This window comes from Panthera tigris, chromosome B1 (assembly GCF_018350195.1).
Source record: "Panthera tigris isolate Pti1 chromosome B1, P.tigris_Pti1_mat1.1, whole genome shotgun sequence".
Classification (NCBI taxonomy): Eukaryota; Metazoa; Chordata; class Mammalia; order Carnivora; family Felidae; genus Panthera; species Panthera tigris.
Window position 1 is genome coordinate 160015003 of NC_056663.1, and position 24604 is coordinate 160039606.

Below are 24604 nucleotides of genomic sequence, written 5' to 3' on the forward strand. Positions count from 1 at the left end.
GGTGGGAGATAAGGTTAGAAAAGTAAGCAGTCTAAAAATGAAATTTATTTCTTCATTGTTTCTCCATGCTAAAGAATTTAAACTTTATCGAAACAGAATGAGAAGTTATGAAGGTTTTTAAGCACAGAAGTCATAATCATACTTGAGTATTAGAGAGTATTTGTGACCAGAATAGAGGATGAGTTAATAGGGAGACTGGTCTGGAGAGAAGCTATGGTGATAATGTGAGCCAGTGATGGCAAGTCTAGGGTCTAAGACCCTGAAGATGGATGAGATCAAACAGATTTTTTTTTTTTTTTTAACTTAGAAGGTGAAATTGAAAGGATTTAGTATCAACCACTTAGGTGGAAAAAGGTGAAAATGAGAGTATGTTGTGACTATCAGATTTCTAGACAGATGGCACAGCACAGGTATGCCTCCAGTGTTGAGATGCAAAATTGTGGGAGATGAGGAGTCAGGCAGTTCATTTTAGGACATAATGAGTTTGCGATGCATGGGGACATCCAGACAGAAAATACAGAGCTATAATTCAAGACAGAGATCTGAATTTAGAATGAGGGTTTATAGGCATGTGAGTAAATAGAGAAACATACTGAGTGAGAAATACTCCCCTAGAAGTCTGCATATGTTTATTGCCACATTCTTTGGTACCAGAAAATTAAAATGTGATAAAAACATTTCAGGGAGAGGCGGCTGGGTGGCTCAGTTGGTTAAGTGTCCATCTCTTGATTTCGGTTCAGGTAATGATCTCACAGTTCATGGGATCAAGCTCTGCATCAGACTCTATGCTGACAGCACAGAGTCTGCTTGGGACTCTCTCTCTCCCTCTCTGCCCCTTCCCTACTTGCTCGCTCTCAATAAACTCAAAAAAATTGTTTAGGGAAAAATTATCTAATAATGACTTTTTTTTCTTCAAATTTTTATTTAAATTGTTAGTTAACCATACAGTGCAGTATTGATTTCAGGAGTAGAATTCAGTGATTCATCACTTATAAACAGCTCCCAGTGCTCATCACACGTGCTCTCCTTAATGCCCATCACCCATTTAGCCCATCCCTCCCACCCACCCACCTCCCCTCCAGCAACCCTGTTTGTTCTCTGTATTTAAGAGTCTCTTATGTTTTTTTCCCCTCTCTTTTTCTCCCTCCCCTGTGTTCATCTGTTTTGTTTCTTAAATTCCACCTATGAGTGAAATCATATGGTATTTGTCTTTCTGTGACTTATTTGCTTAGCATAATAACGCTTTAGCTCCATCCATGTCATTACAAATGGCAAGATATCCTTCCTTTTGATGGCCAGATACTATTCCATGGTGTGTGTGTGTGTATGTGTATGTGTATGTGTATGTGTATGTGTATACACCACCTCTTCTTTAGCCATTCGTTTGGGCTCTTTCCATAGTTTGGCTATTGTTGATAATTCTAATAATGACTTTTATGACTAACAATATTTAAAATTCTTCTAAGGACACAATAGTATTTCTAAATTCTAATTATTAATTTACTTGTAGGAAATGTGCACTGTTGAAGAACCTAATGAAGAGTTTACATCCAGACATAGTTTAGAATGGAAGTTCCTATTTCTAGATCACAGGTAATTTCATTTTTAAATCCCATAAAAAGCTAATTGTCATATGATTCTTGAAATTAATTGGTTTCAAGGATACACTTAATCAGATGTTCAAATCCATTATCCATTTTTCAAAAAGTAAAGATTTCCCCCCAAACTGATTTCTAGTTGAGGTATTTCTTATTCTGGAAAAAGTTATAATTATCGATTGTTTTATATGTGATTTAGGGCACCACCTATAATAGGATATTTGCCATTTGAAGTTCTGGGAACATCAGGCTATGATTACTATCATGTGGATGACCTAGAAAACTTGGCAAAATGCCATGAGCACTGTAAGTAGATTTTAATATTTCTGGTGATAATAACTGCTTTTAGTCTAATAAATAACTAATGTATTAATAGAAGATGGTAAAATGCAGACTTGTAAACATTTTTGTATTTTTGAAATATATTGGAAGATTTCACTTTATAACCCAATCCAATAGGAATCCTAGATCAAATTTAAATTAAGCTTGTTCCTGTTTTACATATTTCAATCTATAATAGTAAGTACAGGTTTATAATATGGCATCTAATAAGCCTTGTTTTTGAAGTGTTTAAATTCTACATCTAGAGTAAAATTGGGATGGTATGTCAAAATAATAGAACACTGTTTCATATATTTTTATTTCAGGCATATAAGTCTGCCTAGGAATTAGGTACACATTTAAAGAAACTTTTAGAAAGCCCATAGTGAGTGCTTAATGTTTCCTGCCATTATGCTTATTAGCAGCAGGGACATTAACATCTTGTTGTACCTGGCTGGCACTATTCTAAACAGTTTATGTACATTATCTCCATTATTCATCAACACAGTTCTAGAAAGTAGATATTGTTATTGTCTCCATGAGTAAATTGAGACACAGGAAGGCTAAATAATTTACAATCCCACAATTCACTGGTGGCAGAGAAAGGTTTAGAGTCTAGACCTACTACCTCTTTACCACATGCTACTCTGTGTTTCAGAAGTTTGTTTTAATGCTAAGTTTTATTTGCTTCTCTGATTCTCCTCCCCAAATCCTACCTCTTGGAGTGTCCTCTATAGCTTAATTAGATATTTAACATTCTTTCATGATGTCTTAGGCTGGTCTAGTAGGCCTCTATATGAAAATAAGGCATGTTATATAACAAAATCAACTAAATGGGAGATTTCAGAATAAAGTAATTTCAGCACAAAAAACCCATTATGCACTCCAAGTGATAGGGGCACTAGGCTCTATGATGTATTGAAAAGATCTGGCACTTCTACTGACTAGCTGGGTAATTTTGGACAAACAATTTAAAATTTGTAGACCTCAGGGGCGTCTGAGTGGCTCAGTCGGTCAAGTGTCCGACTTCGGCTCAGGTCATGATCTCGCGGTTTGTGGGTTTGAACCCCGCGTCGGGCTCTGTGCTGACAGCTTGGAGCCTGGAGCCTGCTTCAGACTCTGTGTCTCCCTCTCTCTCTCTGACCCTCCCCTGCTTGTGCTCTGTCACTCTCTGTCAAAAATAAGTAAATCTAAAAAAAAAAAATTTTTTTTTAATTTGTAGACCTCAGTTTCCTCATGGAAAGAGAAAGAGAGATTGATTCCTGATTGGCATTTCCTGAAGTTTGTTTCACTGAATGCTGATCCCTTAAAAATAGATTTTATGGTCAAGGAAGACTGGGAAGCACTTCATAATCAATCCCTACTACCTCCCCATCCCCAGAATCATGACATAAATTAGCATACTAGAAGTTTTGAAAAGAAAGACTAAATAAAACTATTTAACAACATTCCCCAAATTAACCACAAAATTCTTTTTTTGCTTAATATCTGTTAAAAAGCTTCAGAACTTACAACCTACAAAGAATATTTTGGGAAATACTGTTGTCAGTTACTTGAAACAATTAAGTTATTCTGATTTTGGTTAAAGTTTTGAATTAAGTGCTTCAAAGATGCTGTACCTGCCAGGGTACCTGTACCTGTGGGAAAAAACTCAGATGTGATCACTTATTGCTCTTCAGTCTCTGTTGGTGGGAGGAAGTCAATATGTGAACACTTTATTTTTAAATATTTGGAAATTTACTGTGAAAAGTATCTGAGATCAGTAGTAACTGACTCTAAGTGGGCACTATGGAAGATATGTTAATTGCTTGGGACATTAAGCTATCCCTGTAGAATAACATTTTCTTACAACTGATATTTATGTTACTGAAAAGCCATTGAATTGTGAATGTAGATTTAAATGTAAATGCTAGGTTTGGCTAAAAACCAGGTTCATAACTAATGATAATGAGTCAATAAATATATTTTTCTTTTCTTCTTAGTAATGCAGTACGGGAAAGGCAAATCATGTTATTATAGATTCCTCACCAAGGGACAACAGTGGATTTGGCTTCAGACTCATTATTATATCACTTATCATCAGTGGAATTCTAGGCCAGAATTTATTGTTTGTACTCACACCGTAGTAAGGTAATAATTCTTTTATAGAACTTATGAATTATAGAAACACTGATAGTGATGTTGGCAATGAAACTTTCAGGCATGACTTGTTAAGAGCTACAGTGATCTTTTTCCTAATTTCTGATACGTGTTTTTGTTAAAATTTTATTAAATTTACTTACAAGCATTAATTTTATTAAATTTACTTACTGGCATTATGTAGAAATAGAATACAGGTATATATGCATATGTAATTCTTAACATAAGTGTTACAATTTAAAGCAGAAATTTTAACTATCTTTTTTATACCAAAGTCAATCATGTAAAAGGAACACCGGAGTAGATAAGCATATTTTTCCTTTTTTTAATTCTTCTCAAGTACTGTGTAGTTAGAGATCATTTACAGTAGCATATAAAACTTCTGAGATAACTAGATTAAGATAGAAAACTATAGATGTGTTCTAGGATTGTGTAGTGCATAGCAAATAGGCTGGAATCCGTGGTGAACAAGTAAGACCCGTAACAGTCAGTGCACTTCTGCAGTATTGTAAATGAGTGATTAAGAACTAAAATTCTATTTTTTTCCATTTGTAGTTATGCAGAAGTTAGGGCTGAAAGACGACGAGAACTTGGCATTGAAGAGTCTCTTCCTGAGACAGCTGCTGACAAAGTATGTATCTTACAGTTCAAAAAAAATTATTTCTTCCTAATGAAAGGCAAGACTCAATAATTTATAGGAAAATTATTTTTCAAATATTTCATTTTCTCACTTGTGACAGAATTATAATTGTATTTTACTTTTTATTTTAATTTTTAACATTTTAAAACCTTATATACTTCTAAAAAACATTTGAAGGGCCTCCTATTTAGTGAGAGACATGTATGATTTCACATTTCAATTACCATTTACTAATTGCCTGCAATGTGCAAGGCTCTGTCCAGGTTCTTTATATGAATTTTCAAGTGTCACTTATTCCTCAGACATCCTTATCTCTTAGGTGATATTCCCTTCTTGAAAATGTTGAAACTGAGGTTTTAGGGGGTTTTGGGGGAAGCCTCCCCTAAAGACATATGACTGGAAGTTATAGTCAGAATTTGAATTCTGGTTTTTCTTTTCTTTATGTCAGGTATACTAGTTACCTATTGCTATGTAATAAAAGTTAATGATGTAAAATAATACACATTTATTATCTCATAGTTTCTGTGGGTCAGAGATCTAGGCACGGTTTAGATGGGCCCTCTGCTTATAATTGGTCATTTGGCTGCAATCAAGGTGTCAGCCCAGGGTTTTCTCACAACGCTATAATCAACCTGTCAGTTGGGGCCACAGTCATCTCAAGGTTCAGCTGGGGCAGAATCTGTTTTCTGGCTCACTCAGTGGTTGTTGGAAGGATGTGGTTCCTCATGGGCGGTTGGACTGAGTGCCTTGGTTTGCTGGCTAATGGCCCGAGACCACCTTTAGTTCGTTTCTAGGTAGCCATTTTATCAAAGGAAGCATGTAAGAGATCCAGGGAGAGGGAACAACAGCAAGATGAGAGTCTTCTGTAACCTAATCACAGAAGTAATATCCCATCATTTTTGTCTATTCTATTAATTAGAAGTAAATCATTAGGTTCAGCCTGTACTAAAGAGGAGGGATTATACAAGGTGGTGAATACCAGGAGACAGGAATCAATGTGAGCTATGTCAGAAGTTCCCTACAACAGTTGTTTTTGACCTGTAGAAAATAGTGGAATGAAAACAATCAAGAATAAAAAGTGAGTTAAATAAGCAGCATGCCAGGGTTGATATGGGGAGTATTATTCAGTTTTCAACAAACCTTATTAAGTATTTTCCATGTGCCAGAAAGTACTAGATAGGGGTCTAGATGCTCAGAATACAGCAGTGAATAACCCGGACAAGTTTTCTGCAATCATGGATCCCATGTGAAAGAGTTTTTTCAAAGAGGCTTTGTATGCTTAGAAGAAAAAGATCCAGTATATTTTATAAAACATATTTTCTGAGAAAAGTGCTTAAATCTAGGGTACCTTGAATTTATTGAAACTAAAAGTAATACAGAGATTGTTCCTCCTTGCTTCTTTTTCTCTCATGCCAGTGTCCAATCCTAGTAAATTCAACTAGCCCTGCTTCCAAGTATACTTCACATATGTGTACTTTCCTACTGTATTTACTCTTAACCACCACAGTCCTCCTGGAGTTAGGGAAGAGGTCCACTTGACATAGATTTTTGAGAAACTTTAATGTGTAGATAGGTTTTAAGGTCATGAATCCAAATATGATCACCAGGTGAATGAATGGCGACACACACACACACACACACACACACACACACACACACACACACACACACTCACCCACCCACCCCAAGGGCTAAGCACTGGGGCATTCCATCATTAAGATATGAAAGAAACAAGGAAGAATCAGTCACAGAGGAGACTGAAGGGAAATATCCAGTCAGGTATGAATAAAACCGAGAAACTGAGTTTTCCTAGAAGCCAAGAAAAAGTGTGTCCATGAGGAGTGAACAGTCGGCTTTGTCAGATTCACCTTAAATAGGTTAAATTAGGTGAGCACTGAGAAGTGTGCACTGAGTTTAACAACAAGTATTCATTGATCAATAAGAAAAGATTGGGTGGAAAGCAATATGAGTGAAAGCCTGATTAGAGTGGGCTTAAAAGAGAAATTCCTAGGACAGGGTAATTAGAGGCAGTGAGTAGGGAAGGTTTTCCTACAAAAAGGAGAGGAGTGGAAGAGTATTAGGAAGAAATAGGCTTAAAAGAAGCTTTTGATGTTTAAGGTGGGAGAAATAATAGCATGTTTGTATACTGGTAAGAATGGTCTGATGGAGAGAGAATTACTGCTAGAGATAGAGAAAAAAATGCTAGAGCAAAGTTCTTGAGCAGGGGAGAGAAGATGGGATCCAGGCCACAAGTAGACAGATTGGGCTTAGTGGAAAGATCATTTAATGATAGAGAGGTTTAGTAGACTGTGATCTTTAGGTCAAATCTCATTCTCTGCCTGGTTTGATAACACTCACAAGCTAAAAATATGGTTTCCACATGTTTCTCAGTGATTGAAAAAAAAAAATCAAAAGAAGAATGGTGTTTGTGACACATGAAAATTATATCATCAAATTCCACAGCTACACTCAATTGTGTATATATTGCCTATGTTTGCTTTTTTTTAATTAAAATTTTTTAATGTTTATTTTTTAGAGAGAGTGTGAGTGGCAGAGAGGCAGAGAGAGAGGGAGATACAGGATGCGAAGCAGGCTTCAGGTTCCCAGCTGTCAGCGCAGAGCCGACACAGGGCCCAAACCATGAGATCATAACTTGAGCCGAAGTCAGATGCTTAACCGACTGAGTCACCCAGGCACCCCTAATTTTTTTTTTTAATGTTAGTTTATTTTTGAGAGAGTGCGCGAGCAAGCATGAGCGGGGAGGGGCAGAGAGAGAGGGAGATACAGAATCTGAAGCAGGCTCCAGGCTCTACACTGTCATTACAGAGCTCAGCACGGGGCTTGAACTCAGCAACCATGACATCATGACCTGAGCTGAAGTCGGACGCTTAACCGACTGAGCCACCCAGGAGCCCTGCCTATGGTTGCTTTTGTGCTGCAACAGCAAGTTGAGTAGTTGCAGCAGAAACTACGTGGCCCCCAAAGCCTATAATATTGACTCTCTGGCCCTCACAGAGAGCATTTGCTGACCCCTAATCTGTAGTGACATAAAGAAAGGCAGAGTATATGAGGACAGATGCTGTTAGTTAGGTTGATACGATAATAGGAGCTTATAGCAATGTCCAACAGTGAAACAGGAAGCAGAATAACCAGCTAAGAGTGAGGTTAGGAGAAGAGTTGTTTGAAGTTTGAAAAGAGCCGAGCAAGTGTTAAGTTGTTTTCTAGGAGGGGCGCCTGGGTGGCTCAGCCGGTTAAACATCCAACTTCGGCTTCATGATCTCAAGGTTCATGAGTTCGAGCCCCACGTCAGGCTATGTGCTGACAGCGCAGAGCCTGGAGCCTGCTTTGGATTCTGTCTCCCTCTCTCTATCTATTCCTCCTCTACTTTTGCGTGCTGTCTTTCTCTCTCACCCTCTCTCAAAAATAAATAAACATTAAAAAAAATTTTTAATTGTTTTCTAGGAGAGTAGGAGAGTGAGCAGATGTGGAATAGATTAAAAATTGGATTTAAACAGCATTGGGATTTTTCCAGGGGAGTGTGGTGAAGGGAGATAGGAGCAAGAGAGTTGATGATAACCTGTAAGGGTGTGGGTATGATGATTAACCATGAATTTATAAACTTGGTAAAGAGGGGAGAGAAGATACAAAATGAGAGAGTGTGAAAATGTGGTAGAATCAATGTATTTTATGTTCCACTAAAGGATTATTGGAGCTGGCATACTAAAGAGAATAAGAAATAGTGGTCATACAGGAGGATCTTTGAAATTGAGGTTATGGAAAGTTTATTCTTTTTTTTAAAAAAATACTTATGAGGTGCCTGGGTGGCTCAGTCGGATAAGCATCCAGCTTCGGCTCAGGTCATGATCTCACAGTTTGTGAGTTCAAGCCCCGCATTGGGCTCTGTGTTGACAGCTCAGAGCCTGGGGCCTGCTTTGAATTCTCTCTCTCTCTCTCTCTCTCTCTCTCTCTCTCTGTCTCTCTCTCAAGAATAAACATTAAAAAAATTTTTTTTTAATATTTTGAGAGATAATGCATGCAAGGGGTGGGGGAGGGGAGAGGGATAGAGAGAGAGAGAGGGAGGGAGGGGGGGAAGGAGGGAAGGAGGGAATCCCAAGCAGGCTCCATACTGCAAGCCCGCAGGAGATTGATCCCACGAACTGTGAGATCGTGACCTGAGTGGAAATCAAGAGTCAGATGCTTAACCGACTGAGCCACCCAGGAGCCCTATAAGGTTAATCTTATTGGTAATGATAAGGTCTAAGATATGATCGTAAGAATGAGTGACTGAGGACAGGTGGAAATGAAGATCTTTGTGGGAGAAGACATCAAGGAAGAGCGAAAACATGATGATGAACATGTGAATTGATACTGATGTTGATAACCGTGGATTTAAGAATAAGTTGATGGTAGACTTAGCCAGGAGCAGAAATTTTAATACAGGTACTTAGTGAGGAGTGACCATAAGGGTCAGTAGATAACTGTACCAATGAGAGATAGTCATATAATGATAATATGAGATTCTGGCTGTGAGTTTTGGAAAAGGAGGAAAGGGGAAAATTGTGGAAAGAGGAGGAGGAGGACTTCTCTACCCCTCCAGAGCAGCGATCTGAAGGTTGTGAAAGAGAAAATAGCCACCACTTAAAAGTCCTGCAAGGAAGTGGTGTTTTCTATAGACAGCTAGCTTTTAGTTAGAGCAAGCCAAGCAAATGGATGTTCAAAGATGAGGTTGAGAATACAGGAGATTTTGATATGGTGGGTAATATTCCATTGTATGTATACAACACATTTTGTTTATCCATTCATCTAGCAATGGACACTTGGGTTGCATCCATCTTTTGGCTATTGTGAATCATGCTGCTATGAACATGGGTGTACAAATACCTGTTTGAGTCACTCTGTTCAATTTTTTTTGAGTATATACCTAGAAATGGAACTACTGGATCATGTAGTAATTATTTAATTGTCTGAGGAACCGTCATACTGTTTCCTGTAGTAGCTTCACTATTTTAGATTTTCACCAGCAGTGTACAAAGGTTCCAATTTATCCTCGTCAACACTGGTGATTTTCTGTTTTGTTTTTGTTTTAAATAATAGTCCTCATGGGTGTGAAGTGGTATCTCATGGCTTTAATTTGCATTTCCCTAATGATTAGTGACATTGAGCAACTTTTCTTTTTATTTTTTTTTTTTATTTAAAAAAAAATTTTTTTTTTTAACATTTATTTATTTTTGAGACAGAGAGAGACAGAGCATGAACAGGGGAGGGTCAGAGAAAGAGGGAGACACAGAATCTGAAACAGGCTCCAGGCTCTGAGCTGTCAGCACAGAGCCCGACGCGGGGCTCGAACCCACAGACCGCCAGATCATGACCTGAGCCGAAGTCGGATGCTTAACCGACTGAGCCACCCAGGCGCCCCGCAACTTTTCTTTTTAATTAATTTATTTTGAAAGAGGGAGAGAGAGTGCATGCACAAGTGGGGGAGGGACAGAGAGAGAGGGAGAGTGAAAGCTGGGCAGAGCCCGACATGGGGCTCAATCTTAGGAACTGAGATGGTGACCTGAGCTGAAATCAAGAGTCAGATGCTTAGCCAACTGAGCCATCAGGTGCCCTGGGCATTTTTTCAGTGTGTTCACTGGCCATTTGTGTATCTTCTTTGGAGAAATATATATGTAAGACCTATGTTTTTTAATTGGATTGTTTGGGGGGAGGTTTGCTATTCAATTGTAGGATTCTTTTATATTTTCTGGGTGTTAATTCCTTATCAGATACAGGTTTGTGAATGTTTTCTCCCCTTCCATGGGCTGCCTTTCCACTGTGTTTGTAGTGTCCTTTGATGTACTTTTGTTGCTTGTGCTTGTTGTCACATCCAAGAAGTCGTTACCCAGTCCACTGTCATAAAGGTTTTCTCCTTTTTTTCTAAAAGTTTTATAGTTTTAGCTCTTATGTTTAGGTCTTTGATTCATGACAGTTAATTTTTGTGTATGGTAGAAATTAACAAAGAGTTTAATCATTCTGTTGCATCTGTTTCTATAAATAAAGAATGAAGTAAAAAATTTCTGACTGTAGAACAGAAATTTTTATTTCTTTACCTAATATTGCAGAGGTAAATATTACACAGGTACCTTTGCCTTGTTGTGGGTGAAAACTGATTTGGAGAAGGAAAAGTAGCCAGTTATATTGCTAACTTTGGATAACTGAACTACCAGAAAACATTTATTTTACTGTCTCCTTAGAGCCAAGATTCTGGGTCTGATAATCGTATAAACACAGTCAGTCTCAAAGAAGCCTTGGAAAGGTTTGATCACAGCCCAACTCCTTCTGCTTCCTCCCGGAGTTCAAGAAAATCATCTCACACAGCAGTCTCAGACCCTTCCTGTGAGTACGCTAGCTTGAAAGCAGACTTTGTTTCAAGAGAGTGCTTCTAAATTGTTATTCGTGTCAGCATTTTTCATCAAATGCTACTTTAGTATTATTTTTACATGAAAAAGTTTACTGTAGTATTGTTAAAAAGCTAGAAACACTCTAATTCAAGTATAATTAACATGTTATATTAGCTTCAGGTGTTCAATATAATGTTTTAACAATTCTATACATTATTTAGTGCTCATCATAGTAAGTATACTCTTAATCCCCTTTGCCAATTTAAGAAACAAAAGAAATGAATAAAGAAAAAGGCAAACAAAAAACCAGACTCTTAAATATAGAGAACAGACTGGTTGGTTTCCAGAGGGAAGGCAGGAAGGAATATGGGTAAAATGCTACTTAAAAATGATTAGTTTTACATTTCTGAACTCTTAACTTTTCCAGTGAGCAAGAGGCACACTGCTCACATTTAACAAAGAATTATTTATAAAATAGCCTGTAAAATATTTAGGTAGTAGTGTTGGTATTGTTATGTTGCTTTTAATCATCCCTCAAAAAATAAAGCAAAACTGTTTATTCCTTTTTTACTGGTAGAACCTGTCAGTGTTCTTTAAGTTTGCTTTTTGAGAGTTTTTTTTAGTTCTTGTTTTAAATGAAGACTTGCATAGTTATCATTGAATTAGTAACCTTTTTCTTTTTGTTTAAAGAGTTAAGCCCTTTCATTTCCTAGGGTATTAAAACTATATATTATAAGGAAAAGGAGGTTGTTGGAACCACTTAACACCATGGGTAGAACATTAAAGAGGTTAAACATAGAATTTCTGAAACCTTAGGAAAAAAATTTCTCCTTTGTAGCTGTTTTTCTCATTTTATAAAAGAGAAATTATACTTTTATGCTTTTAATGGAGGGAGGTACAAAATGCAAATCAGTGTAAATCAGTACATACTCATTAACATAGTGATGAATGTAAATTAGGAATGCATTGCTAAACCTCAAAAACTACAGTTTCTTGCAACCTAAAGTAAACCTTTAGTTTACTGCAGTAAGAATACGTAAAATGAGATCTACCTTCTTAAATGTTTAACCATACGATACACTATTGTTGACTATTAAGTACAATGTAGTGCAGACCTCTAGAGCTTATTCATTGTAGTAAATGGAGATGTTATTGATTAGTAACTCCATATTTTCTTCAATGCCCCCAGCCCTTGGCAAGCACCATTCTAGTCTTTGATTCAATGAATTTGCTTATTTTAGATACCTCATATGATAGAGTCATGCAGTACTTGTTTTTACATCATTGGCTTATTTCACTTAGCATAACATCCTCAAGATTCACCCATGTTGTATATCTTGAAATTTTCCATTCTTTTTTAAGGTTGAATAGTATTCCATTGTATGTATGTTACCACATTCTGTTTTTTCCATTCACCTGTCAGACATTTAGATTGTTTCCACATCTTGGCTATTGTGAATGGTGCTGCAGTGAGCATAGGTGTGCAAATATCTCTTTGAGATTCTGATTTCAATTCTTTTGGATAAATACCCAGAGGTGGAATTGCTGGATCACGTTTGGTAGTTCTATTTTTAATTTTTGGAGAAACCTCCATTACTGTTTTCCACAGTGGCTGCAGCATTTCACATCCCCACCAATTTTAAGTGTACAAGGGTTCTAATTTCTCCACATTCTGGGCAGCACTTTTTTTTTCTTTTTTTGATAATAGCCATCTTACCAGGTATGAAGTGGTATCTCACTGTGGTTTTGATTTGCATTTTCCTGACGAGTGATGTTAACCTTTTTTTCATATGCTGGTTGGCCATTTGTAGATCTTCCTTGGAGAAATGTCCATATTCAAGTCCTTAAGCCATTTTGTATTGAGTTATTAGGTTTCTTACTATTGAGTTATAGGAGTAGTAACCATTTTTAAATTCAAAGTTTTCCTGTCTCAAATATTTATTTTGTCCTTAAGAAAAAAGTAATTCAAATGAGCCATCTTATTGTCATAGACTTCACTTTAATTAAATAATTTAGAAAAATAACTTAAAGATCATTTTTATTCACTGAAATCCATTTTGAGATTAATCTTTGGAAATTTTATTTTATAAAGTACTAACACTGTTTTGTTTTTGTTGACTGACATCAGCAACACCAACAAAGATCCCAACAGATACTAGCACTCCTCCCAGACCGCATTTACCAGCTCATGAAAAGATGGCACCAAGGAGGTCATCATTTAGTAGTCAGGTAACTCTTCAGTATTCTTCTGAATACAGAGTTATTAAAAGGGAAAAAAATCATCCAAATCCTTAAAATTCATTAATTTGTTATCCCTTTCTATAAAGACCAACACAGCTGTTGATAAATAACACTCGAGATCTTTCCTTTTTGTGAAGTAGTTCTTAAACATATGCTCTTGATTATTTTACAGGTAAAACATTAGATATTTATTTTAATTAATAGAAGTTAATTGGGGCACCTGGGTGGTTCAGTTATTTGAGTGTCCAACTCTTGATTTTGGCTCAACTTGTGATCTCACGGTTGGTGAGATCGAGCCCCTCTGCGCTGTCAACACAGATCCTGCTTGGGATTCTCTCTCTCTTTCTTCTTCCCACCAAAGTTAAATAAAAAATAAGAAAAATTAATAATTTAGAGCCATTTTATATTTAATTTCTAATACCAGTCACTTTCAGTTCTGTCTTTTAACTTTTACTGAGAGCCCATGCAAGGTAATGTGGCAGATGCCTTACAAGATACAAGGATAAATAGGGAATAGGCATGTCCAGTGTAGAGGGGGAAACATGCATGCCTGCACTCAGCTAAAAATGCATGAGGCAAAGTGTAATTCAGTTATAAAGATACCATTTCTGGTGAAATGGTATTTCTGGTGAAACTACTTCTGGATGGGTATAATTGTCACTCATTATTTTTTATTTTGCTCCTAGTCCATAAATTCCCAGTCTGTTGGTCAGTCATTAACACAACCAGTGATGTCTCAAGCTGCAAATTTACCAATTCCACAAGGCATGTCCCAGGTATTTTTTGTTTGTTTGTTTGTTTGTTTGAAACAGTTGAGTATTTTAAAACGATAAATGGTTTTTAAGGTAATAGAGATTTTTAAAAATACATACTTTTAAGTGCAGTGAATCTCATGTGTGGCCATTTATAATTTCTGGGGGATATTTTTGATTGTCAGTGATTATTGGGTACCACTGGCCCTTCATAGGCAAGGACCAGGGATGCTATTTGTCTTGAAAGATGCATGACAGGGGCGCCTGGGTGGCTCAGTCGGTTAAGCGTCCGACTTCGGCTCAGGTCATGATCTCGCAGTCTGTGGGTTCAGGCCCTGCGTCGGGCTCTGTGCTGACTGCTCACAGAGCCTGGAGCCTGTTTCGGATTCTGTGTCTCCCTCTCTCTCTGACCCTCCCCCGTTCATGCTCTGTCTTTCTCTGTCTCAAAAATAAATAAACGTTAAAAAAAAAAAAAATTAAAAAAAAAAAAAGATGCATGACAGTTTTGTACAACAAAGAATTATCCTGCCTAATATGCTATAATACTCCACTGAGAGACACTACAGATAGAAATAGAAGGATATTAAAGATGAAATATAGCTGTTCATTTTGTTCTTCCTATGGATAGTGGAAGAATCAAGTAATTTTATTCATATATTCATTCATACACAGGGCATTTATTGAGTTCTTGAGATATTGCAGGTGCTCGCAATATTAATACATGTACTGTAAGATTTTATTACATCTAGAAGGAATGACAGATAACTACAGTGCAATATTGTATAGTCTGTGCCCAAGGTATATAGGCTGGTATGTGAGCACATTAGATGGACCCCTAATGCAGCCTGAGGAAGTGAATGAAAACTTTCTGGAAGAATTGTTGCTTGGGCTCGGTCCTGAAGGAGACCTACATACAGAAATTAGCAAGGAGACAAAAGAATAGGTATTTATAAAATTGACACTAAATTACTTTTGATTAGAAATTCCTAACTTGTAATTTATGACTCTCTATTCATTCAGTGCTTCAAACACATTAAAAATACTAGGTAGTGGTAAAAATAATCCAAACTGTTTTGTTTGGTGTTAAATATACCTTGACTTAACAGTATTTCAAATAATGATAGTTAAGAATAGGTAAAAAACATTTTTCTGAAAATACCTTTATCTTACATGGTTTTTATCTAAATTATACTATATATAATTTTAGCCATTATATGACACCTGTACAAGTATATTGACAATGTTGTAAATTATCTAAACACCATAACCTTGACTTCCTGTAACATGATTATATAAGGTGCTTAAATATTATCTGTAGTTGCAGTAGTTTTCATCATCGAGTCCTCAATGCTTTTTATTCTGAAGGTTAACAGATTTTTTATGTAAATATTTAGGCATACTTTCAATATTATTAGTTCACTAATCTCAAGATACTGGATGACTATTTCTTAACATTTTAAAGGGATATTTTCATGAAATTTAGTAATACCTGCTATGTCAAAAATGTTCATAACTATCCAGACCTCATATTTTGTTGAGTGATAAAGCCACTTTGCCTCTTAGTTCTGAGATTTTTTTTTCCTGTTATTCTGCCTTCTGTTTATATCTTATTTGCATTTAATAGAAATCCTTTAAGTAATGTCAATGTAAAGTTTATTCAAAGGTATAAATAACTTTTGTTAGGATAAAATATATTTGTATGACATAAATACAACATTTTGAATAATATTTTTAAGAGGCAGAGCTCAAGTACAAATTTGTAATGTTTTCTCATACCTAGTGTAATCTAATGTAAGATATGATTATTGTCAACTTTAGAAGTCTGAGTTGTATACTTTTTGAAAAGTAGTATTCAGTATCAGTACAAACTTTTGAAGATAAAGAAAAAAAGCTTTTGGGAGAGCATTTCTCACTTTTAGATGCAGTTCACTATGGGAGGCTATTTTAAGATTAAGGCACATTTCCAATAAATTGAAATTCTTTTTGGTATACTATATCCTGTGCTAAATATTCATAGAAAGAGTTAAATGAGCCTGTATAGACTTAAGTGATGAATCGCTAAGTGTGGCTAAATGTCAAGCAGTAGTAAATAAAAGCTGCTTATGACTCAAGTAAAACATAGTGAAATAAGATTGAAACTCCTGGAAGTAGAATAACTGTGTTTTCTTTCATGTCTGCACTTATTCATTCATAATTGCTTAGTCTTTAAAAGCCTACATTTTGTACTTGTCTGAGAACAGTTTCAGTTGAAAATGTGAGGGGCACCTGGGTGGCTCAGTTGGTTAAGTGTCCGACTTCAGGTCAGGTCATAATCTTGTGGTTTGTGAGTTTGAGCCCTGCGTCAGGCTCTGTGCTGACAGCTTGGAGCCTGGAGCCTGCTTTCAGATTCTGTGTTTCACTCTCTCTCTGCCCCTCCCCTGCTCACACTCTGTGTCTGTCTCAAAAATAAAGAAACATTTAAAAAAAATTTTTGAGAAAAAGGAAATAGTAAAAATATGGTTAGTTATCTGTTTAGATTTTTATAACCTTCAAGTGTGTACAAAGAGGACATTGTAGGGATGACAGAATTTGATATGAGTAACTCTAAGAACCGGCTACTTTTTCATTTGTTAAATGGTAGAGATTAAGAAACTTGTTCTAGGAAATGGTAGAGCCACAATATGATCTCTGGTCTTCTAATGCCAGTGTATACTCATAATCAGTCAAGATCTGGTCAGCAGTCAGAAGCCATACCGGAAATTTGAATAGGGCTAATATAAAAAAATATATTAACTGGTAACAGGGAATTCTAAAGAATACAGGCATAATGGATGTAGGGGGCAGCCACTAACTGCAAGTGAAAAGGAGAGTACAGTATGCAAAGAAGGAACAACTTGGAAAACTCTCCCAACCTCCTAAACTTCTTCCTCCAGGCTAGGTTGAAACTCAGTTCCCATTGGGGTTGGTGTGGCTGTAGCCACTGGATGAGAGGGAGGTTCACTGAGGTGCCAGAGACCAGGGCTGGAGGGCAGGAAGCCACCTGCTGGGGTACCAGCAAAATTTGTTGGGGAGCTTCCCATAAGGATGCCAGTGGGACTTGCTGGAAAGCCACCTCCCTTTGCAGTATCCCTCTAGCTCCATCTACTGACATGACTAAATTTGTGTCCACTGACAAAGGAAGATGTTTATAAGGTCCAGCTCCAGTAGCACAAAGCTAAGCAAAGGTGGGTGAATTAGGAGCCAAGAGGCAATACGTTAGTAATTGGTATAACATTTTTAACTCATGATATATACTGCTTATTTTTCACATTGCACAATTATGAAGAATAAGTGATTCTAAAATATGTTACACTTTTTCCAAACATGGGACTTCAGTTTCAGTTTTCAGCTCAGTTAGGAGCCATGCAGCATCTAAAAGACCAGTTAGAGCAACGGACACGGATGATAGAGGCAAACATTCATCGGCAACAAGAAGAACTAAGAAAAATTCAAGAACAACTTCAAATGGTCCATGGTCAAGGGCTGCAGGTAAGTTATTATATTTGAATACAACAAAGCATGCCATTCACATTTTGGTTTCTTAATAAAATTGACTTTTCTTACTTAAAAATGAGATGCAAGAAATACATCTCATCAATTTGGTTCAGTAAATACTCGTTGGTTACCTACTCAATATGATTGAATTTATAGTCTGATTCATTCCTAAGAATATTTCCATCAACATCCTTGTTTCTCCAGATTAGATTCATCTTGTATAGTCTTTATTTTTAGTAAGCTTATACCCATAATATGAAAATAATATTTTATATAGACTTTTAGGTACATGTTGGTACAGAATTTAGAAATCAATCATCAGTCATTGTTTTAGTGAAATATCAGTAGGTATGATTCAAATTAGTCTTATTTGGTCAATCTACTGACCCACTAAAGTTACATCTGTCAGACTAGTATTTTGGAGAAGGGAAACCTTAAGTGAAAACTACTTCTGTCTCATGCCATAAATTATGAATGATAGGTGATGAAGAACCAGCAGTCCACAGGCCCTTTTTTTTTTTTCAATATAATTTATTGTCAAATTGGCTAATATACAGGGTGTAAAGTGTGCTCTTCGTCTTTGGGGTAGATTCCCATGGTTCATCGCTTACATATAACACCCAGTGCTTCTCCCAACAAGTGCCCTCCTCAATGCCCTTTACCCATTTTCCCCTCTCCCCCACCGTCCATCAACCCTCAGATTGTTCTCTGTATTTGTTTCCTATGGTTTGCCTTCTTCCCTTTCTTTTTGTAACTTTTTCCCCCCTTCCCTTCCCCCATGGTCTTCTGTTAAGTTTTTCAAGATCCACATATGAGTGAAAACATGATATCTTTCTCTGACTGACTTATTTCACTCAGCATATACCTTCCATTCTATCCATGTTGCTGCAAATGGCATGATTTCATTCTTTCTCATTGTCAAGTAGTATTCCATTGTACATATAAACCACATCTTCTATATCCATTCATCAGTTGATGGACATTTAGGCTTTTTCCATAATTTGGCTGTTGTTGAAAGCACTGCTATAAACGTTGGGGTACACGTGCCCCTGTGAATCAGCATTCCTATGTCTTTTGAATAAATTCCTAGTAGTGCTATTGCTGGGTTGTAGGATAGGAACCTCCACACTGTTTTCCAGTTTGCATTCCCACCAACAGTGCACGAGGATTCCCTTTTCTCCACATCCTTGCCAGTATCTGTAGTTTCCTGAGTTGTTGATTTTAGCTACTCTGACTGGTGTGAGGTGGTATCTCAGTGTGGTTTTGGTTTGTAGTGCCCTGATGATGAGTGACGTTGAGCATCTTTTCATATGTCTGGTGGCCATCTGGATGTCTTCTTTGGAAAAGTGTCTATTCATGTCTTCTGCCCATTTCTTCACTGGTTTATTTGTTTTTCGGGTGTGGAGTTTAGTAAGTTTTTTGGTAGATTTTGGGTATTAACCCTTTATCCAATACATCATTTGCAAATATCTTTCCCCATTCTGTCGGTTGCCTTTTAGTTTTGTTGATTGTTTCCTTTGCAGTGCAGAAGCTTTTTATCTCGATGAAGTCTCAATAGTTCATTTTTGCTTTTATTTCCCTTGCCTCTGGAGACTTACTGAACAAAAAGTTGCGGCTGAGGTCAAAGAGATTGTTGCCTGCTTTCTCCTCTAAGGTTTTGATGGTTTCCTGTCTCACATTGAGGTCTTTCATCCATTTTGAATTTATTTTTGTGTATTCTGTAAGAAAGTGGTCTAGTTTCATTCTTCTGCATGTTGTTGTCCAGTTCTCCCAGCACCATTTGCTAAAGAGACTATCTTTTTTCCATTGGATACTCTTTCCTGCTTTGTCAGAGATTAGTTGGCCATACATTTGTGGGTCCACTTCTGGGTTCTCTATTCTATTCCATTGGTCTATGTGTCTGTTTTTGTGCCAATGACTATACTGTCTTGATGATTACAGTTTTGTAGTAGAGGCTAAAGTCTGGGTTTGTGATGCCTCCACCTCTGGTTTTCCTTTTCAACATTACTTTGGCTATTTAGTGTCTTTTGTGCTTCCATACAAATTTTAGGATTGTTCGTTCTAGCTTTGAGAAGAATGCCAGTGCAATTTTGATTGGGATTGCATTTGATTGTAGATTGCTTTGGGTAGTATTGACATTTTAACAATATTTATTCTTCTAATCCATGAGCATGGAATGTTTTTCCATTTCTTTGTGTCTTCAGTTTCCTTCATAAGTTTTCTATAGTTTTCAGCATACAGATCCTTTACATCTTTGGTTAGGTTTATCCTAGATATTTTATGGTTCTTGGTGCAATTATAAATGGGATTGATTTCTTGATTTTCTGTTGCTTTGTTATTGGTGTATAGAAATGCAGGCAATTTCTGTACATCGATTTTGTACCCCGCAACTTTGCTGAATTCATGAATCAGTTCTAGCAGCCTTTTGGTGGAGTCTTTCAGGTTTTCCATGTAGAGTATCCTATCAGCCAAAAGCGAAAGTTTGACTACTTCTTTGTCAATTTGGATGCCTTTTATTTCGTTTTGTTGTCTGATTGTTTGTGCTAGGACTTCTAACACTATGTTAAGCAACAGTGGTGAGAGTGGACATCCTTGTCGTGTTCCTGATCTCAGGGAGAAAGCTCTCAGTTTTTCCCCATTGAGAATGATATTAGCTGTGGGCCTTCATCTATGGCTTTTATGATAAGGTATATTCCTTCTAACCTGACTCTCTTGAAGGTTTTTATTAAGAAAGGATGCTGTATTTTGTCAAATGCTTTTTCTGCATCTGTTGACAGATCATATGGTTCTTGTCCTTTATTAATGTGATATATGACATTGATTTGTGAATATTGAGCCAGCCCTGCAGTCCAGGAATGAATCCCACTTGATCATGGTAAATAATTCTTGTTATGTGCTGTTGAGTTCAATTTGCTAGTATCTTGTTTAGGATTTTTGCACCCATGTTCATCAGAGATACTGGCCTGTAATTCTCCTTTTTTGTGGGGTCTCTGTCTGGTTTGGGAATCAAGATAATGTTGGCTTCCTAGAATGAGTCCAGAAGTTTCCTTCCATTTCTATATTTTGGAACAGCTTGAGAATAGGTATTAACTCTGCTTTTAAGTGTCTGGTAGAATTCCCCTGGGAAGCCAACTGGCCTAGGACTCTTAATTAATGCGAGATTTTTAATAACTGATTCAATTTCTTCACTACTTATGGGTCTGTTCAAATTTTTTATTTCTTCTCGTTTGAGTTTTGGTACTATGTGAGTGAGTGTCTAGGAATTTATCCATTTCTTCCAGATTATCCAGTTTGTTGGCATATAATTTTTCATAGTATTCTCTAATAATTGTTTGTATGTCTGTGGTGTTGGTTGTGATCTGTTTCATTTGTGATTTTATCTGTTTGGGTCCTCTCTCTTCTTTTTGAGAAGTCTGGCTAGGGATGTATCAATTTCACTTATTTTTTCAAAAAACCAACTCAGTTACATTGATCCGTTCTGCTGGTTTTTTTGTATTCTGTATTGTTTATTTCTGCTCTGATCTTTGTTATTTCTCTTCTTCTGGTGGCCTTGGGGTCTCTTTGTTGTTCTGCTTCTAGTTCCTTTAGGTATGCTGTTAGATTTTGTATTTGGGATTTTTCTTGTTTTTTGAGATAGACCTGGATTGCAGTGTATTTTCCTTTTAGGACTACCTTTGCTGTATCCCAAAGGGTTTGGACTGTTGTGTTTTCATTTTCATTTGTTCCCATATATTTTTTAATTTCTTCTTTAGTTGCCTGGTTGACCCATTCATTCTTTAGTAGGATGTTCTTTAACCTCCATGCATTTGGAGGTTTTCCAAACTTTTTCCTGTGGTTGGTTTCAAGTTTCATAGCATTGTGATCGGAAACTGTGCATGGTATTAACTCAATTCTTTTATATTTATCAAGAGCTGTTTTGTGACCCAGTAAGTGATCTGTTTTGAGAATGTTCTGTGTGCACTTGTGAAGAATGTATATTCTGCTGTTTTAGGATGAAAAGTTCTGAATATATCTGTCAAGTCCATCTGGTCCATTGTATCATTAAGGGCCATTGTTTCTGTTGATTTTCTGTCTGGGTGATCTGTCCATTGTTGTAAGTGGAGTATTAAAGTCCCCTGCAATTAGCACATTCTTACCAATAAGATTGCTTATGTTTGTGATTGATTGTTTTATATATTTGGGTGCTTCCGAATTCATTGCATAAGCGTTTATAATTATTAATTCTTTTTGAAGGGTAGACCTTGTAGTTATACATAAGGCCCTTCTTCATCTCGTTACAGCCTTTAGTTGAAAATCTAATTTGTCTACTATAAGTATGGCTACTCCAGCTTTCTTTTGACTTCCAGTAGCATGATAGATGGTTTTCCATCCCCTCACTTTCAATCTGAAGGTGTCCTCAGGTCTAAAATGGGTCTCTTGTAGACAGAAAATAGATGGATCTTGTTTTTTTTATCCATTCTGATAACCTATGTCTTTTGATAGGAGCATTTAGTCCATTAACATTCAGTGTTATTATTGAAAGATATGGATTAGACTCATTGTGTTAGCTGTAGGTTTCATGCTTGTAATGATTTCTCTGGTCCTTTGTGGTCTTTGCAAAACATTGCACTCACAGTCCCCCTTAGGATCTCTTGTAGGGCTGGTTTAGTGGTGATGAATTCCTTCAGTTTTTGTTTGTCTGGTAAAACCTTTATCTCTCCTGCTATTCTAAATGACAGGCTTGCTGGATAAAGGATTCTCGGCTGCATATTTTTCCTGTTCAGCACATTGAACATTTCCTGCCACTCCCCTCTGGCCTGCCAAGTTTCAGTAGATGGGTCTCCTACTACCCTTATGTGTCTACCCTTGTAGGTTAAGACCCATTTGTCCCTAGCTTCTTTCAGAAATCTCTCTTTATCTTTGTATTTAGCCACTTTCACTATGATATGTCATGCAGAAGATTGATTCAAGTTACATCTGAAGGGAGTTCTCTGTGCCTCCTGGATTTCAATGTCTGTTTCCTTCCCCAGATAGGGGAAGTTCTCAGCTGTGATTTGTTCAAACACACCTTTGGCCCCTTTCTCTCTCTTCTTCTTCTGGAACTCCCGTGGTACAAATATTGTTCCGTTTCATTGAGTCACTTAGTTCTCTAATTCACTGCTTGTGGTCCAGAATTTTTTTCTTTCTCAGCTTCATCTTTTTCCACAATTTTATCTATTTCACCTATTCTCCCCTCTGCCTCTTCAATCCTTGCTGTTACCGCCTCTAGTTTATTTTGCACCTCATTTACAACATTTTTTAATTCATCATGACTGTTTTTTAGTCCCTTCATCTCTGCAGCAGTAGATTCTCTGCTGTGTTCTGTCTTCTGTGTGTTCTATCTATGCTTTTTTCAAGCCCAGAGATGAATTTTATGACAATTATTCTAAATTCTTGTTTAGTTATATTGTTTATATCTGTTTTGGTCAATTCTTTAGCAGTCATTTCTTCCCGGAATTTCTTTTGAGGGGAATTCTTCCGTTTCATCATTTTGGCTAGTTTTCTGTCCCTGATGTGTTTTAAAACTTATGTGGCCTGCACCTGGGAGCACTACTATATTAAAGAGGGGTCATACACTATCCAGAGCCTGGCCCTTCAGGAGGTGTTTTTTCGAGTGTGTTATTTGTTCTCTGTTGTTGTGATTCTGGTTGCTTTATCTCCCTACTTGTAGTCATGTTTTGGACCCTCCACTAGGTGTGCTTTGATTTGTTTGCTGAAGTAGCCCTGTGGCCCGCTAGGTGTCCCTGTGGGTCCCTGGAGACATCTTTGTCACTATGCAGCCCGGACTCTTGGAATTCAAAGTCCTTTGGCCTCAATACTGCTGTGTTTGAGGGATGAGGGAATTTCAGGTCCCCCTACTTCTCCACCATGTTGGATCTCTTCCGGTCCATAGGCCTTGAGTAGCACTGAGCTAGGGTAATGTCATCTGATGAAATAAATGGTCCCCAACATGTAAAGTGTTCAAACAAGTAGAGGTTTTGAAATTTATAACACTTTTTTCTGACAATTGGAAACATGATAGAGTTAGGATAACTGGAAGAATGAATATGAATTATGTTTTATTCTGTATTTATTGCTAATTCATTCAGAATGACTTAGACCATCCTGATATTTGCTTTTAAAATTTAATTTGTAGGAATGCTTAGGTGGCTCAGTTGGTTAAGTGTCTGACTTTGGCTCAGGTCATGATCTCACGGTACAATGTGATCTTTATTTCTGAAGATGTTTTTACAGCAGTCAACCCCTGGTTTGAATTTTGGTTCTGTTCAACTTTCTTCTGGAAATTCATCTAACATCCAGCAACTTGCACCTATAAGTATGCAGGGCCAGGTCGTTCAAACCAACCAAATTCAGAGTGGAATGAATACTGGACACATTGGCACAACTCAGCATATGATACAACAGCAGACTTTACAAAGTACATCAAGTCAGGTAATGATATCAAGTATAGTGGGTTATGGAGTGCTCAGTGATTGAAATGTATGCTATTGCTGAAACAAAAATGAAGCTCTATCTCGAATAATTCCATATTTTAACAGTAATAATTAGAAAGTTTAGTTTAGGGGCTCCTGGCTGGTTCAGCCAGTAAGACCGTATTGTCTCATGATATCAGGGTTGTGAGTTCAAGCCTCACCTTGGGCTTGGAGTCTACTTTAAAAATAAATAAATAAAATAATAGGATTTTATTTTTGAGGGTGATCATTAAAATATTTGGTACAAAATTGTTAAATTGTTGATGTTAAATGCTTTCGGTATTTTGACATTTAAAAATTTTATAGTTGGGGCACAGTGATAGTTTAATCAATATTCTAAGAAATTTCATATAAATTCCAGGAAATTTGATGCAGGTAATTGTTATACATCTGTGACTATAAATCCCAATTCTTCAAATGAAATCTATAAAGATGTCTAATGTTAGTCACTCACTTTGGGCATTTAACAGAAATTGCTCGTCTATATTTTATTTCATCCCTGTTAAGATCATGCTCCTTTTCTAAAATC

General features: G+C 36.9%; 1 protein-coding gene across 6 annotated transcripts in view; it reads left to right on the forward strand.

Moving 5' to 3' along the window:
* Positions 1-24604, forward strand: part of CLOCK (clock circadian regulator) — a 127131-nt gene that overhangs the window by 85742 nt on the left and 16785 nt on the right. For all 6 annotated transcript variants that reach the window (XM_042984498.1, XM_042984501.1, XM_042984497.1 and 3 more), the window contains 9 exons: positions 1511-1593; positions 1798-1904; positions 3902-4049; positions 4614-4689; positions 10932-11073; positions 13207-13307; positions 14006-14095; positions 17426-17578; positions 23825-24034. In XM_042984498.1, coding sequence (XP_042840432.1) covers positions 1511-1593; positions 1798-1904; positions 3902-4049; positions 4614-4689; positions 10932-11073; positions 13207-13307; positions 14006-14095; positions 17426-17578; positions 23825-24034 — 1110 coding nt within the window. The remainder of the gene's footprint in view (positions 1-1510; positions 1594-1797; positions 1905-3901; positions 4050-4613; positions 4690-10931; positions 11074-13206; positions 13308-14005; positions 14096-17425; positions 17579-23824; positions 24035-24604) is intronic.